The 16,890-nt window shown below is 32.3% G+C and overlaps 1 protein-coding gene across 1 annotated transcript in view; it reads right to left on the reverse strand.

Moving 5' to 3' along the window:
• The window catches only part of LOC148619617 (transmembrane protein 94-like), a 51,833-nt gene that overhangs the window by 17,828 nt on the left and 17,115 nt on the right, over positions 1–16,890 (reverse strand). Inside the window, exons 12-13 of the mRNA XM_088579731.1 lie at positions 2,313–2,378; positions 423–544 (exon numbers count right to left, since the gene is read on the reverse strand). Of these exons, the coding sequence (XP_088435857.1) occupies positions 423–544; positions 2,313–2,378 (188 nt within the window). The remainder of the gene's footprint in view (positions 1–422; positions 545–2,312; positions 2,379–16,890) is intronic.

The following is a 16,890-nucleotide window of genomic DNA, read 5'->3' on the forward strand; positions in this document are numbered from 1 at the left end:
GTCCTCTGCTTTTCTATGAACTTCCGCCGAGTTGCACATAAAAAGTCAAGTCCGGGGTAGACAAACGAGGAAAGGAAAACTATGACCCGTTGAATAAATCAGTTTTCATGGTGCTGATGGATACACCATAACGATCTACGAGTCCATGATGACGACCATAAAACTTCTGTAGTGATGACTTCAATCTTGTAGCAACATAACCCTGTTCCCAAAGCCTATTTGTTAGAGTTCTAGCACGATACAAAAAGTCTGCGTAGTTTTGGCAAGCTCTGGCATAACGTATGAGTTGTGATATGAACACTCCAAAAGCAGGAGCTGAAGGGATCAAGTGATGGCATTAGCCCACATCATCTTTTACTACTTCACATTATAAATATCCTGATGTCAGACAGATTTTGAAAATAATTCAAATATTAACCTACCTTCTATTTACAACAGCTACAGTATCTTCCCGGTCTAAGGCCACACATGCAACATGGTCTGTAAAACCTGTATACCAGTCTATTGTATTCTGGTTACAAGTATTGGCTAAAATATTTAAACCCTGGAAAGAATCAAGTGATAATACATATAAGAGTACCATATGATATTTAAAAATCTCTGGGCCTCTGTTTAGAACCCAGGTAAAATGCAGTACCAAAACATATGAGGTCAAGCAAACAAGACTAAAACTGTAACAGAAAATTAACAAAATGGTTTAAATCAAGAGAAGACTAGTCATGTCAAGAGGCTGGGTAAAAAAAAACAACCCCATGTTTATTTCAAACTTGTCAAACAGTTCATTTTTGGATGATATTAAGAGAAAATTGCCAAACAAAGGTAGTAAATAATCTAGGAATAGAGAAGCGGGAGACACTGTATAATTCATCATGCAAAAGAAATATACCAAATATCTAAAGAACAGACTGACATACAGACAGATGGACAGATGGACCAACAGACAGAAAGACAGACAGATGGATGGATGGATGGACAAATAATTGCAATTAGTAACAGTATAATATTGAAGATAAAAAATACAGGTGTGGGAGAATTGCTCTATTGAGTTCTAAAACTATAAGTTAACAATGTGAAAATTTAGTATCATTCTACTCTTTGTTAAAACCCAGTTTTGGCACAAAAAGAATTAATGTGAGTCATAGAATATCCCATATACCACCATCATAATGTATGCAAATATGTTTTTTTTTAGAAATTTCCTTCTAACTATGAATGATCCGCATCAACTAATACTAATAAATATTTTCCAAAAATTTTCAAGAATCCATTCAGCAGTTTAGGAGGAGATGAGTACCATCATACCATCTACATGTTACAGAAACAAACAAATTATTTGAATAAAAAGATGAAAAAGCAGGTGCAATATAATATTACCAAACAAACATTTCCTGAAACATTCATAAAAATCAGTCTTTAAGTAGAATAGATTTTAAGGATACAAAAGTGAGATGGGATATAAATCCTGTTAACTATATAATGTTTGATCTGAAGCAGTGTGTATAGATAAGAACTTGATAGGTTTACAAAATATGTTATGCATGAGTATGTGCTACTACAAGATCAACGTTCTCTAGTTCAGCTCTGAAAGACTGCAAACAATGCAATAAACAAGCACTTCTACCATATATTAATGGTTAGGATTGGAATAACATAAGGCTGAAGTCCAGTTTTTATTCTAATATTATGATTATATTTGAACTTCATTTAAAAGAAAATGCTTGAAATCACTGTGCCCAAATGACTACCACTTTATAATATATTATTGAACATATAGATTGCATATTACAAATGTACTTGCTAAGACAGTGAGACAGATCTGGAAGCTATTTTTCAAGTAATCAAAAACATTTATGTATACAGGTGTTACAAATACCAGACATTGAAGTACATATAAGTCAATGATCCTATTTACACTTATTGTATACTTAATTTACATAGAGGTAACTATCACAAGAATAAGAAAGTAGTACATGTGAGTGAGTTTAGTACCATAAGGTCACAATATCACAATAATGGAATAAACCAAGCAGAAATATCAAATGTTAAAGAAAGGCTCAAGAAGTTCCTTTCATACTGTAAGTCCTCAAAATACACTGATCATATAATTACAAGTGATACAACCTAGATCACTCATTAACTGAATATAATTCTCTGCTATGACATTACAAACACTACATTATTTTGAAGATGCATCTGGGTGCATGTTGTCTGAAAAATGAAAAATTTTGTTATTTCTTGTTAAATTTGTGTTGCAGCACAAAGAAGTTAAATAAATAAATAACTGTCTTTTATCTGCTATATCATGAGGTTACCAAAGGTTTCAAAGATGAAATATGTTGCATCCAGCTAGAGTCATCAAACTGCAGACCAAAGGCATCCTGTAAAAAAAGACAAATCTTAGTGTAGAGACTGATTAAAATGGTTAAAGGGTTTATCTTACAGTTCAAGGAAAACAGAGGGTGTAAACATCACTACATTTTGTAATTGCATCTGTTTTTGGAGTAAACATTTGTGGAACATTTCATGCAAAAGTATACACTTTTTCCATTTCTATTTATGGGTTGGGGTATTGTGCATACACTCCCTTCACCCCTCTGGGTAATGATGTAAAAATGTATGATAAAATATATTTCTCATGTCATAAGTTGGAAACACTACAAACTGATTGCTATAGAGAACCAAGGAAGCCTTGATATTACATCACAGGGATAAAAGCCTATTACAGAGCAGATATAAAAGCCTTTATATTACAACGCAGAGATGGAAACCTTATACAGTGCAGACATAAAAGCTTTTATATTACATCACAAAGATGGAAGCCTCATACAGTGCAGACATAATTAAAAGCCTTTATATTACATCACAGAGATAGAAGCCTTATACAGTGCTGATATAAAGGCCTTTATATTATATCACAAAGATGGAAGCCTTCTATAGTGCAGATATAAAGGCCTTTATATCACATCACAGAGATAGAAGCCTTATAATACCCTACTACAATACAGAGACTAGAAAAACTGCAATTCTCAATTATGAGATACCCCCCATTCCCCTACTTGATAAAAGTAAAGTGGGAGGTATAAAATAAGACCCTTTTATGACTGAAGAAATTAAAAGCCTTTATATGTATATAACATTACTGAGATGAATGCTTATTACAGTGATTGTGACTTAAATCGTTTAGGAAATAGGGACCAAAATTATATGCAATGTTTGTTTTGATCGATAATTAAAAGGGTTGTGGCCATAATCCAAACAGTTAATACAAGCATTCTTTTAATGGTAATTGGGACCTCGTTGTGAAATATCATCAAAGATCAACCAAACAAAAGCATTTAACTGATGTTTGGACAATTCCATGTACTGCAGTTAAAGTGAATGGATCTCCATGAAAATGTACCACAAAGTGTAATACCTCCAAAATAAGACTGAAATTGATTTTGGAGGTTGTGACTTGAACTGTTTAGAAATTAAGGGCCACTGAAGAACAATGTAGTGACACAAAAAAATATGATACATTTGTTGCAATTATTTTAAGGTTAATGTAAAGTTGCACAGTAAATGCACACATTGTTGTGCTAGGTACTAGTTATAACCCAAAGATTATAGGAAGAAGATAGTGGAAAGCACAAAACAAAAATGCTCACAACATATGTATTATCTAAATAACACAACTAAATCTGAAATCAATCTATCCAAGAGGAGCAAAGATTTTGGTGATGGGAATTTTCTCAATTAAAAGTTCCAAGAAACAGGAAACAGGAACATACAGCACCCAAAATTTCTTACAGTGCATGCCCAAGCTACATGAAACCACACATCAAATTTGAAACTAATCCAACCATTGGACCATTGGGACCCATGATAATTTGTACAAAATGAATGTTGGACATTAGGTGTTTCCTATATACTAGGCACTTGGTGAGTGCGGGTATAATAAAAATTAACATACAAGAAAGTGCTATTAGTTAATATACAGATATATAATGACAATTAGAGCATTGTAGCTTGTCATTACAAAATGCTTAAAACCTGTATTAAATAATATGGAAGGTAATTAAAGTCTGTTCTAAAGATGGTAATTTCAGCTTTTGCCATATGTTGTCTTTTAAATATGTGTTTATTACAAGTTAAGCAGCTGCCTTTGTAAGAAACATGCAAAATCTGAAAAATGTGATACACCCCAAAAAAAGGCTACATATTTTTATTTTTGTAATTAGGTTGTTTTATGGGTCTATACTATGAGATGTGTAATTATTCATTCAAATCTGATTGCTCTTAGGAGATAATCAACATTGAAAATCCAGTAGATTCTATTGTATTTGAGTGTCATCTACAGAGTTATCTCCCTTAATTTTGAAATCTACAGTGCATTCTATATAATATTTTTCTTCTACGAGCATGGGTTATATGAAAAACCAAATGTTTATTTCTGTTTACTAAAGCATTTTAAACAAAATATTAAAAATAAAACTATGTAGGTTTTCCAACCATGTATCACATTTTGCATGATTCTTAGCTGGAGTGCTACATAAATATTCCAGTCAATCCAATTGAGAAATGGAATAGTCTAAACTCTATATAGGGAAGTATAAAGGTTAAAAGTTCTCCTCGGCAAGGTCAGGTCATTGTCCTGTTTATAGGACAATATCATTTCAATTTCCTTTGCAGAAAGGCAGTTCAATATTCTATAGATAACTGAACTGTCTGGCTAAGTTCCTTGTTGACATGTTATTTCATATGAGAGGATGCAGTTTAAATAGTTGAATACAATTATAAACTTTATAATTTGCAATTGCTTGTTAATAACATTCTAAGTTGTTTAGTATTATAGATTGTTGTTTAATAAGTACTGGAATCTGTAAGAATCTGGCAAAATTGAAAAATAATTAATAAAAAAAAACAAACAAGTTCGACAGTATAGGTACATAGTGTATGGTCTAATGAAGATAAACCCACGATTCATTAGTTTTAAAGGTGTAAGAGGATATAGGTGCAAGTCAGTTATCTATTTTTATGATGATAATGCAATGCATATCATATAATTTATACCTCAAATTACTTACACTTTAATAAAAAAAAAAAAAGAATAAATGCCATCTTTGCATTTCCAATAACATTTTGAATAAGATTTCACGTAAAGACTTGTGTGTTTGTTTCCACCATGATCCACCCACTGCATGATTCTTACTGAGTATAGCACCCTAGACCACTTGGTCAGCTAGGCTATAAAATATAGCTTTTGATGCCTGGGTCATCACTCATAATGCAAATAAATCCAGGGTTGTAACTTAGTACACAGTGTATGGTAGATCTAGGTGTTATTTTGAAGGATTTAGCTTACACTATCTTCCCTGTATCAATCATGATCTGATGATGCAGTGTAGTGAATAGAGTTGACCTAAACACATACATATAGTTTCATGAATTACTCAGAAGGCACAAACCATTTTCTTTTATAGAGGGGGATTTCATTGAGTAAGAAAAAAAAATCTTGGCATAAGCATGATTTTTTTTCAGCAACAGCTGGAGTTATGATTTTCATTTTAAAATCCATTTGTTTAAAAATAATGGGGGAAATATTGAATAATTATTCTTCTTATTGATTTTTTGTTTCAATCACAACAAATGTAGATAAAGTACAAAAAAAAGGAAGAAAGATGCTTTGTAGGTTGCAGTTTGATATGACTACAGAGGCTGAACCCTGAACAGTTGGGCAAGTAAGGAAACACCATACAAGCTTCTTAAAACAGCTTTCAATTTTGATTGCAGTTATAAATTTGACACAGGTTCAGAATTAGACAAGAATGGACATGACCCTTTTTTGCCCTTAATTCTTAAACTGGTTTTATTCACAAATACAAAATCAAAGTGAACCTTCTATTGGGAGTATGGCACTTATTAGTAAAAATTCAAAGAGATCTTATTCAATTAGGAATATACCTGTTTCTGGCCCCTTTTTTGACTCTTAATTATTTATTGTTTCAAGTCACAACCCCCAAAGTTTATCTCAGCCTCCCTTTGGTGATAAGACCAAAAAACCTTATAATTAATTTACTGTTCAGACTTAAGGAAAATGTGTGTTCAGGCCCCTTTTTAGCACTTCACTCCTAATCAGTTCAAGTCTTAACCCCAAAATCAGTCCCAGAATGACCTCAGTGGTATAGAATATTGTGACCTCCACATGCATTCACTGGAGTTATCTAGTAAATTATATGCAATGTTTGTTTTGATCGATAATTAAAAGGGTTGTGGCCATAACCCAAACAGTTAATACAAGCATTCTTTTAATGGTAATTGGGACCTCGTTGTGAAATATTATCAAAGACCAACCACCTAATACATATGTTACTGCAAAAAACAAGTTATCTACAGATAACCATGATACTACACAGAGACATAACTCCAACAAAATTTGAGGGATAAGAAATTCCCAGTATACACATATTGTCACTGCATGCTAAGTTCTGCTGCATTCTATTTAGTAGTTTAAGATGAGTTAACAAAGTTTTAAGAAAAATGCAGGTCAAATTATTATTACCAGATCACCTTCAAAATTAAAAAAAAAGACAACTTATTCAGCTTTTACAAAGAAAGTAAAAGTAGGTTATATTTGTATGGTATGTTTACTTAATTGATATTTTACTATAGGTCATGTCAAGTTATTAAACATTCATTGATTATCTTATTTACCAATAGTAACAAAAGAATGAGAAATTGATTTCATTCTTTATTTTATAAATAGAAAACCACATCCAGAAGATCAATACTTTAATATGATTTAATCAACAAATTCTTTCCATTAATTGTTGGCAAACTGCCATGACACTAGGTAGGCTACAAACTGGTGAAATGATGAACTTAATGTGAACATTTTTGTGATAATTCTGATATTTTATTACTCTTTTACCATGTAAGTTCATATAGAGGTCATTTCAGGTGGCTGTGGAATATTCTATGTTAAATTTCCCCTGTCCTACTGTTGACTTTTAAGGTAGCAACCATTTTAAATGTGGGGGAAACAACATTGACCTTGAACTGAGAATCAAGTTTGTATTTACATTTAATATAACCTGATGCCTTTTTAACCCCATATTTCTCTTGTATCCAGACATTCAGCTGTAACATTTTTAACTTTTGCAATTCATGACAATTATCAAAGTAATAATATTCAATTTTTATTATTCTAATTAAAAAGCCATAAATAAAGGACACCATTTCACAATAGCAGTATTAAGAACAATATGTTTTGAAGAAATAAAAAGTTGATACAAATCAAAAACCGAACAATGGTTCCATCAAATAACTCACTGAGGGTGACAAAATACAATACAATAATACAGTCTCTTTCTAGATAAACAGTATATAACATCAACATCAAATCTCTCATCTTGGATCTATTTTTCATTGTTTTGCATTTCTGATTTCACTGGTCTCTGGTCCTCAAAATGTTAAATATCACTCAGAACAGGAGCTGATCCTGGACTTCAGGTTAGAGAGGCAAAATAGAATTAAAGGCAGAGTGGAGATAGGCAAGAAATTTTTTGGGGTAGAGTTTGTGAAAAGATTTTTTTGAATCCACCCAATATGAGTTCATGCCACTGTCATAGTGATACCATTCAACTTATTTTTTTTCATGTTTTTTTTTTTTTTTTTTTTTTTTTTTTTGTGTGGCCAAGGCAAAAACAATAATAAAGCTCCAAAATGCAAGTATTAAAGTAAAAATGACCTTCAAAATTTTGAAACATTAATAGTAATGAATTTTAGACTAAAATTTGTTCAATGGTTTGCCCAAAGGCAATTTAAACTTTCAAACAATTAGTTATTTTGATTTACATTATGAAAACATTGTCTGTAAAAATTCATTTGTGAACTGCCAATGGTCATTGTTAGATTTTCGTCAGTCTGCACGGAAAAAAAAACATGTACAATTAAATCCATTGATTTTAAAAAAAACATTACTGATAATTAACAATATTTTCCTATAACATCATTGAATGGCATATGCCTTGTACCTGGCTTGTAGTTCAAAGATAAGCCATTAATGTCCTGAATGAACTGACATTCTTATTCCCATTGATCTAATTGAACTTAAATTGTGATCAATAATCCCAGGTTAATCATGATTATACAGTTGTTTACATTGAACTTTACACTATTACAGTACCTTTAAATTTTGTACTTTTATTTAGTATAAGTGCAGTCATAGTGCTCATAAAGTACAAAGGCTTATTCCATTTTAGTTCTCAGATCAGATGGACTATTCCATGGAAGGGACATCAGTACTTTTATGCACTAAGCTTCTTAGTGTGTATTAGTGCAGGCAAAACATTGGGATAGTCCATTTATTCATCCCACTGAATCATTATTGGAATAATCTGAGATTGTTATTTGGTACAGTCCTGGTTATCTGGGGAAAAAATGAACCAGTCTTAGTTATCAGAATGAAATTAATTATGGATATATTGCTGTTGTATTGTGGTACTTAATTAATGTCAATAGTCATATAGTAATTGTTATATGTAGCAGAAATAAAGAATATTAAACCACTACACTCTGTCATAATAATGTAATATTAACACTTCAAGGGCAAAGTGTCCTCACAAGGATGTATGTATTAATAGGTTTCACCCATGATGAATAGGAATTAAAAAGACAAGACCTAACAAACCTTGAAGTCAACATGAAAATCAATTATAGTAGTCTATAGTAATAAAGCAGTTGGTAATGGTACACATAAATGAAAAAAACAAGTGATTCTTCCAAGTGCACAGGCACTCAAACTTTTTAAAGCTGATGAATGACATTTTCTTTGATCTTGTATTTTTTCTCTTCAAGTTTTTAAACTTTACCAAAATCTCATGAAAGATGATGGTAGGTATGTTCATGCCACATTAAACTGGACCAAGAAAATTAAAATGCATTTTTGATAAATTATTTATAGACCATAAAAAAATGAACTGTAAATTAATTTCATCATAGAAAATACCTTTATGGTACATTATACTGACATATCAAGAGATTGATTGATTGATTAGTGATTATGGCAATGTAGCATACCAGTAATTATCACTTCTGGTATATCTGGGCAATAAACATGAAAGGGATCATAAGATAAATGATGAAATAGAAAAAGCATAGTGGTAATAGGGTCACTGAATTTAGATTGCCACTGGAAATAGGGAGAGTGGGTAGAATTGGGCAATTTAGCCTCCTGTAGTGAAGCCAAGGCTCTTACCAGCACATGGTTCTTTAACATGCAAGGAACATGGTATTTTTCCCTATACAGTGCACCAAAACGGTTTGTGGTCAGGTTTTCAATATCATTGGATGACAAACAGGATGCTAGAAATTATTAGAAGTATCAAAAAATATTAAAAATCCGTTTTGGAAAGATGCGTTTTATGCCTTATCGTTATCTAAACCATGACAAAAACTTACAGATATTAATGAGTGCTTAAGCTTAGATATTTTAAACATTGAGCCTTTACAAGATTTTTCTTACTTTATTAAGTGGAAAGACTCAAACGTCAAATATCTTAATGATGTATTTGATACAGTGGGGAAAAAATTTCTAACTTTTACAGAAATGAAATGCAAGATACATACACAAAACTTTGTGAAATATTTTTCCTTTATATCAAGTATTCCTACTGATTTAAGACAATTCATTAAAAAAATGTAGACAACACAGTGATACACACCGTTGAGGATTCATTTTTTAAACTGCTTGTTAATAACAAATGTATTAGATTTATTTATTGTCATTTAGTGAAATTACAATGCTATCTTCCCCATGAAAAATTTTTGAAATGGGAAAGTGAATTATATACTGAAATTCCAGATTTTTTTCTGAATAAGAATTGTTGTAGTAATGCTTATCTTGCCAATTTCAAATACAAGTTTTTACATCGAGTTGTACCTACAAATATGTTTTTTGTACAAGATTCATATAAAAGATTAAAATTTGTGTTCTTTTTGTAACCAGAGTATAGAGACTATAGAACATCTGTTTTTTGACTGCTTAGTCACTTCAAATGTCTTATATGATTTTCATATTTTTCTTAGAAAATATTATTCTGATTTTGTTATGAAAAAAGCACTTTCTTTTTTGGTGTTCCTGAGGCAGATATTAAATTAAATCTTTTGTTATTTATTGGAAAAAAGTACATATTCAAATGTAAATTGGAAGAAAAACTGCCTAACAATGTTGGTTTAAAGCAAAGAATTCAACATTACTATCACATTGAACATTTTATTGCAAAGAAAAATAATGTTTTGCATAAATTTGAGAAGATATGGGCCCCTATTAGAAATATTTCAGATATTTGATAACTAAAAATGTGCTTATTAGACTTTAAAATACAAGACAGTATATTTTGTCTTTTCTTATTTCAAATTGTAAATTGAAATGTATGTATCATAGAATGATTATCTTTTGAGCATGACAGAGTGTGAGAGTGAGAGTGAATAAGTATGATAAGTGCAGTCTTTCAAATTAATATCATATAGTGAGGATTATCTACATGTTTACAAAACCCCATTACACTCTAGTCAGGTAGTGATGTAGGGGAATGTTGTAAAACTCTGACTATATTCAAAAAGAAATATAAAATTTAAAAAAAAAAAAAAGGATACTAGAAAGTGTAGTAGATGTAATGCCACATTATCATGGGTTACGTTACTAACGAATGTCGTTACCTGAGTTTTCCCTATCAACTGTGTAATCATTCCTTTCTACTGTAATTTTTTTACTAGCACCATTATGGTGAAAATATATGATCACTACCAATGCGTGTTTGAGTCGATATATGATATTAGTTTTTAAGCCATGACTGTCGGAAATGAAAATGTTAAAGTTAAAGTCATTAAAAACGGGACAACGGAATGCAATGACAAAGTAATTGAAGAAATTCAAGGAAGGGAGAATCAGTGGAGAATTTGACAACGATCAGCGTAGGATAACATTAGATTCAATTGTGGAGAAAAAAAAACCTTGTCAGGACTTAACAATCAAATATTGAATGAGAAAACAGAAGATGAGTTCAATGAAGAGGTTACAGAAACAGATTAATATTCCATCAATGTGGAAATGAAGATATGTAAGTTTCAAAAGCTACTTACACCCATCACACACCCTGACCCAGTTCCCCAGACAAACCTTAATCTTTTAGCTGAAAGTTTTGATTATAACAGAAATAAAGCTTCTACATCAACAATTACAGTCAACTATTCTTATATATGAACCCATTACCAGTATTAGCACCATGTTTCATAAACTTCCGAAGTCAGAACCAGCAAACATGACGGCAACATTCTACACTGGCAAGAGTTTTGAGATTTGTATGATGCGGGGATCCACAAAAATATCTCACTCACAGATTCCCAAAGATTCCACTATCTGAAGTCCTTCCTCCTTAAAAACAGTATCAAGATTCGCCCCCATAAATGCAAATTACAACAGCGCCATAAACCTCTTACACCCTAAATTCTGGCAACATCAGCAAATAGCATATACCTACATACATTAAATCCTAGATATACAGGTTCCACTTGATATTGTACAGACTTGCCGTAATTTTTACGAACAATCAGAGACCATTATTAGAGGACAAGAATCTATGGGACAAAAGTTATCCTCAACAAAATTCTGAGTAGAATTTGAGAGAATATTGCGCGAGCATATGGTTTAGGTGATTGGATCCTTAACAAACTTTGAGAAAAATATTTTTTGAGAAATTTGCATTATGGTGAGTGGACACACAAAAAGTTCGAACAGAAAAAAATCTTGCTTCAACTTCTTAACCAACCATCAAGTTACAGATTGCAAAGTTCACCTGCAAACAATGTAGATGTAGACACCATACCAGTATTTGTGATAGTGTAAAAAGACCAACAGAGTACCGAAAGTTAATATGAAAAGGACAAACCCACTGTAATAAAAAACACATAAACAAAAGAAGAAACTAGTAAAAAAATTTCAACAGCAATGCATTGTACTATTGCATCACAAGTTCTCCTGAAAACTGCTATTGCCACAGTCAATTCACTCAAATATTAGTGTAAAGGCAAACATTCTTGTCAACAAGGGAGCACAGTACCGACAGACAAAGAGAATAACATTCAAATGAACATACTCATCTTACCCAAAATTGCACCGCCTTTATCTACACACAATACAGAGGTTACATGCTTACCATACTTACAAGGACTGAAACTAGCCCATACACTCCCAAGGAAAGACTCGTTTGTGTAAATCTGTTGATAGGTGTGGATAGACAATAATTTGTTGAACAGGCCTTATCACAGTCAAATAGAAAATCAGATACCTACATGTAATTTCCGGGCAAAGTAATCTATCTAACAGAGGAAGCACAGCATTCATGATGAACATTCTTGTTTCACATAAAGTAGAATGAAGCGATCTGGAGAAATTTTTGAAAATTAAGTCACTAGGAATTACATCCGAGACCGAAGACCAAACTCAGACAGAATACTTAGAGAACTACATATCAGATAGCATAGTTTATGATGATTCTAAATACACCGTTAAGTTACCATGGAGAGACGATCGCAATTGTGCAATCAAACCAAGAAGTACCTTGATACAGAACAGAGAATGTTATCAGGAGACTGAAAACTTAAAGACTTTGCTCACAAAATACAGAGAAATCATATCAGATCAAGAGAAGAGGGGATTTATTGAAAAAGTAGATCCACAAAGTACTGATGAGACTGTTCATTACATCCCACATCATTCAGTGAAAAAGGATTCTGCAACCACTGCGATCTGTATAGTATACAATGGTAGTTGTTGTCAGTCAAAAGACATTATCAGCTTGAATAAACCCCCAATTCTAAATAACATTTCCAGTTTACTATTGCATTTCAGATAGCAGAAATACACCGTTGTGACAAACATAGAGAAAGCCTTTCTCCTAAATGGACTTCAAGAAAAAACCTGGATATGACACATTTCAACTAGATTAAAGTCCCAAGTGATATACCAAGTCTGAGTTAATCACATATTGTTTCAAATCCGTTCTTTTCGGAGCATCTGGTACACCATTTATTTTACATTATATGTGGTGTTAAGGACAGTAACGAGAATGTAAAAGCTCAAGGACTTATATGGAACAAAGACACAATACAAAAAGAGACTCTTAGAATATCTATAAAAATGTACGCCCCCCTTGGAATGCTAAGTATCATAACTATCTGAAGTAAGACATTTCTCAACAATTATGGACTGATAAAATTCAGTTGGGATGAAATATTGCCAAAAATCAAACACAGCAAAATGGATCAACATTAATCAAGATCTGAAGAAATGCTCAAATGTTGAATTTCTGAAAACATACTTCAAAAATGTGATTTCTGATTTAGATTTTGTTTGTTTGTTTGATGGGGTTTTTAATTTGATTGCCATAGAAAAAGGGGGGATGGGTAAGGTCAGGCAATTTCACCTCCTGTGGCAAAGGGCAAGGGTTCCTACTCCTATTGAATACCACAGCAGGGTTCTTTAACGTGTGAGGAAGGTGACATCTTTCCCAACACGCTGCACCACTATGGTTTGCGGTCAAGTTTTCCGTATTATAGCCTGACAACCCCAGCATGTAACATGCCAGGGGTAACCCATTCCAACACCTGGGGCACACATCCCAGTTGCTCTGTGGGCAGAGCACCTAGCCCCTGGCTAGGTTTCTGAGCACTATTTAGTCACCTTTTACGACAAGCTTAGCGCTGCTGCAGGCCGATTCTTTTAACACCCTCAACCTGCATGGGGCTTCTGATTTAGACAAACCTGTCCTACATGTATTAACTGGCCCAAGAAATACAGCTTACTGAGCATGTGCATACATATTACAAGGAAACAAGTTGTCATTCATGATAGCCAAGAGTCATGTAGCACCTCTGAAGAATCTTACAAAACCGCAACTCACACTATGGCAGCACTTGTAGGAGCAAGACTAGTGTCCCATGCATTGACAACTCAATGAAATACCCACAATTGTATTCTATGGATTGACAGTCAAGTTGTTCTGCACTGGATTTCATCCAAAAAGCGACTGAAAATTTTTATAGTGAACTGTATAGCTGAAATAATAGAACTAACATCCAGGCTCGAATGGAAGTATTGCCCAACATAACATTGAGCAGTAAAACACAAGTACGCAATGAAATTATGGACCAAACTGGTCGCCAAATAAGGGAAACTGGCCAGATGAGTACATGAGTGTCAACGAAAGTGACTACATTAATCAACGAAAATGAAGATCAAGGAAGACAACATAAAATGAATGAAAACACAAATACTATTAGACAACATTACTAGATACTGTCTGGTAGACAGGAAGTCTGATGGGTATTACAGAAATGTACTACTTTCCAAAAGGTTTCTGGAAATGCCCATCGAGCACCTGATCCTCCACCACTACCTAAAGACAGACTTTCATTAGATAAGAACTACCATTTTCCATTACTGGTGTTGATTTCAGTGTAGCATTACAAATAAATGAGAAGATTGGACAAATCCACAAAGCCTATGATACAGAAGCTTCCTGGGAATGGCTATTTAGACTCAGAAAAATACTTGGATGTGCATTAGTAGATTTAAAATAACATTTTAAACAGCTGGCCTCTCACGTACATATCTTCCGATATTTTCAACCCTGAACGGCTTATTCCAGCTCACCTATTATATGGATTACAGATTACAAGATTCGAACATATGTACAACACCCGACCAAAACTTGACCACTTGTAAGTTGATCAACAATCAAGCAAGAAGATGAATGGAATTTTTGTTTGCATGGTTTTAAGGTAGAATTGTACTAAAATGCCTAAAAGGTCATAGAAAGGTGAATATGAAATTAAGGTTAAGGTAGATCATTCCTAAATTACAATATTTAATATATATTGTGTAGAGAATTTTCACTATTTCGCTAACTGGTATAAAGATAATTTCTAATAATCTATTTCTATATAAAGAACACTTATCTGACAGTCTTTCATATTAAAAAAAAACAATTAAGAGGGGACTTATCCTATTCTTTTGTAATATTTAAGAACTAAAATTTCCAATGCATTTCTATGGAACATTTTCCTGCCAATTATCTCCTCCTAGAAAGGAGTTTTTTTAAAATAATTGTTTGTAATTTTACCTTAATAGTTTTTTGTCAAAAATTCTTTTTAAATAGATCAAAGACAGTCCTTTTACATCATTTCAAACTCTCTTTGCTCATTGAAAATACATATTTCTGTATGATATTGCAAGATAATAGAAAAGAATTCTCTGTGTAATAGGTATTTACTTTAAATCTTTTGTTTATCATAAATACTCTTTATTTGTTGTGTTTCACTATTCTGCTAATGGTGTATACAAATGTAATAGGTATGATTTACCATTAATAAAAAATGCTCTTTGTTTTGAACCATTGGTGTTGCTACTGGTATTCTGGTATTTTTATTAATAAAGAAGAATAAAAAATTCCATTAGGTCTAGTAATAAAACATGTAACTGTGACAGGATTAATTTTTAACAAGAGGAAAATGGACCATTTTACTTCTGTATTAACTTTCCAATCTGATGTTTAAAAACATGAATTTAGCAAACAATCTACAAAACATCCAAAAACCTGTACAAATTATTTTACACTCGGGTTTTAAATAAAAAGATTTCAATAATTAACAGATAAAAGTACCAAATTATTTAAAAAAAAAAAACAAAAACAAAAACAAAAAACAAATGGAAACAGTTTGACAATTCAATTTTTGTGTCTTCTTTATTCAAACTATTATAGCTGCTGATTGATAGAGGAATTTGACATGTAAAAACCTAAACACAATGTAGAAGAATTGAAAAAGAAAAGTAAAAAGAAAGCTATACACAAAGCTTAATTCCATAGACCAGGTTTCGAGAAGGTTCTTGACTAAAGCACTAGACTCAAATGAAAGTGCAGGAATAGCTCTCATGGAAGAATTAGAAAGCTGTTGACCATATTGTTTTATTAAACAAAACTAAAATTGAATAATTTAAAGAGGCCCTTTGAATGCCTTCTAGCATCATCATTCTTGTCAAGTTCTTGGTATATTTGAAGCTTCTTTCAATCTATTTTCATGATATATCGAGTTAAAAACTTAAACACATCATACTCTTTCTTTAAAGGCAATAACTTTAATAATAATAGAATAATTAATTGGACAGAGTGAATAACCAAAATATTATCACGAGTGCCGAAGAACACCTAGATTTTATGAGTGTGCGGAACTTGTTCTGCACACAAGTTAAATCCTTGAGCATTCTTGGCACGAGTGATCATATTTTGGTAATTCATGATAACCGATTGATTATCCTATTTATTATATAGATTTTCTTTATAATTTATCCAAATTTTCAATAAGAATTTTAAATTCTGTGATTGGTGGATTGATATCAAAGTTTTGACGTTTTAGCGGAAGAATATCCAAGAGTGAAATTTCACAGTGTGATTTATCAAAATTTATTACACCAGGAACAATCGATAAAACACTTTTATCTATATAATAAAGTGTCATCACACAAGTAAAGACAGACTTTCATGGAGCTTCATCATAAGGATCATATCATCAATAAAATATTCTTTTTTAGTTATAAAGGTTTTCAATATAATATCTTGCAGTTAAGACTTAAAGACTAGTTGCTAGTATCGCTGTATTGATATCTACTTTACAAATTTATAAATCTACAATGTTAAATATTCACTGTCGCTCTCTGCTTGTCAGATTTTACAAGTAATTAAGTACAGGTATCTGGACAAATCAGAATGACAGAAGGATATTAGAACCAGGGTAAATCCAGGAAATGTGTCACTTCAATGGCAGATCCAGGGGGTGCAAGGGATTGTCACC

The sequence above is a fragment of the Perna viridis genome, chromosome 4 (assembly GCF_037379345.1).
Source record: "Perna viridis isolate PV_CMFRI_1.1 ecotype Kerala chromosome 4, ASM3737934v1, whole genome shotgun sequence".
Classification (NCBI taxonomy): domain Eukaryota; kingdom Metazoa; phylum Mollusca; class Bivalvia; order Mytilida; family Mytilidae; genus Perna; species Perna viridis.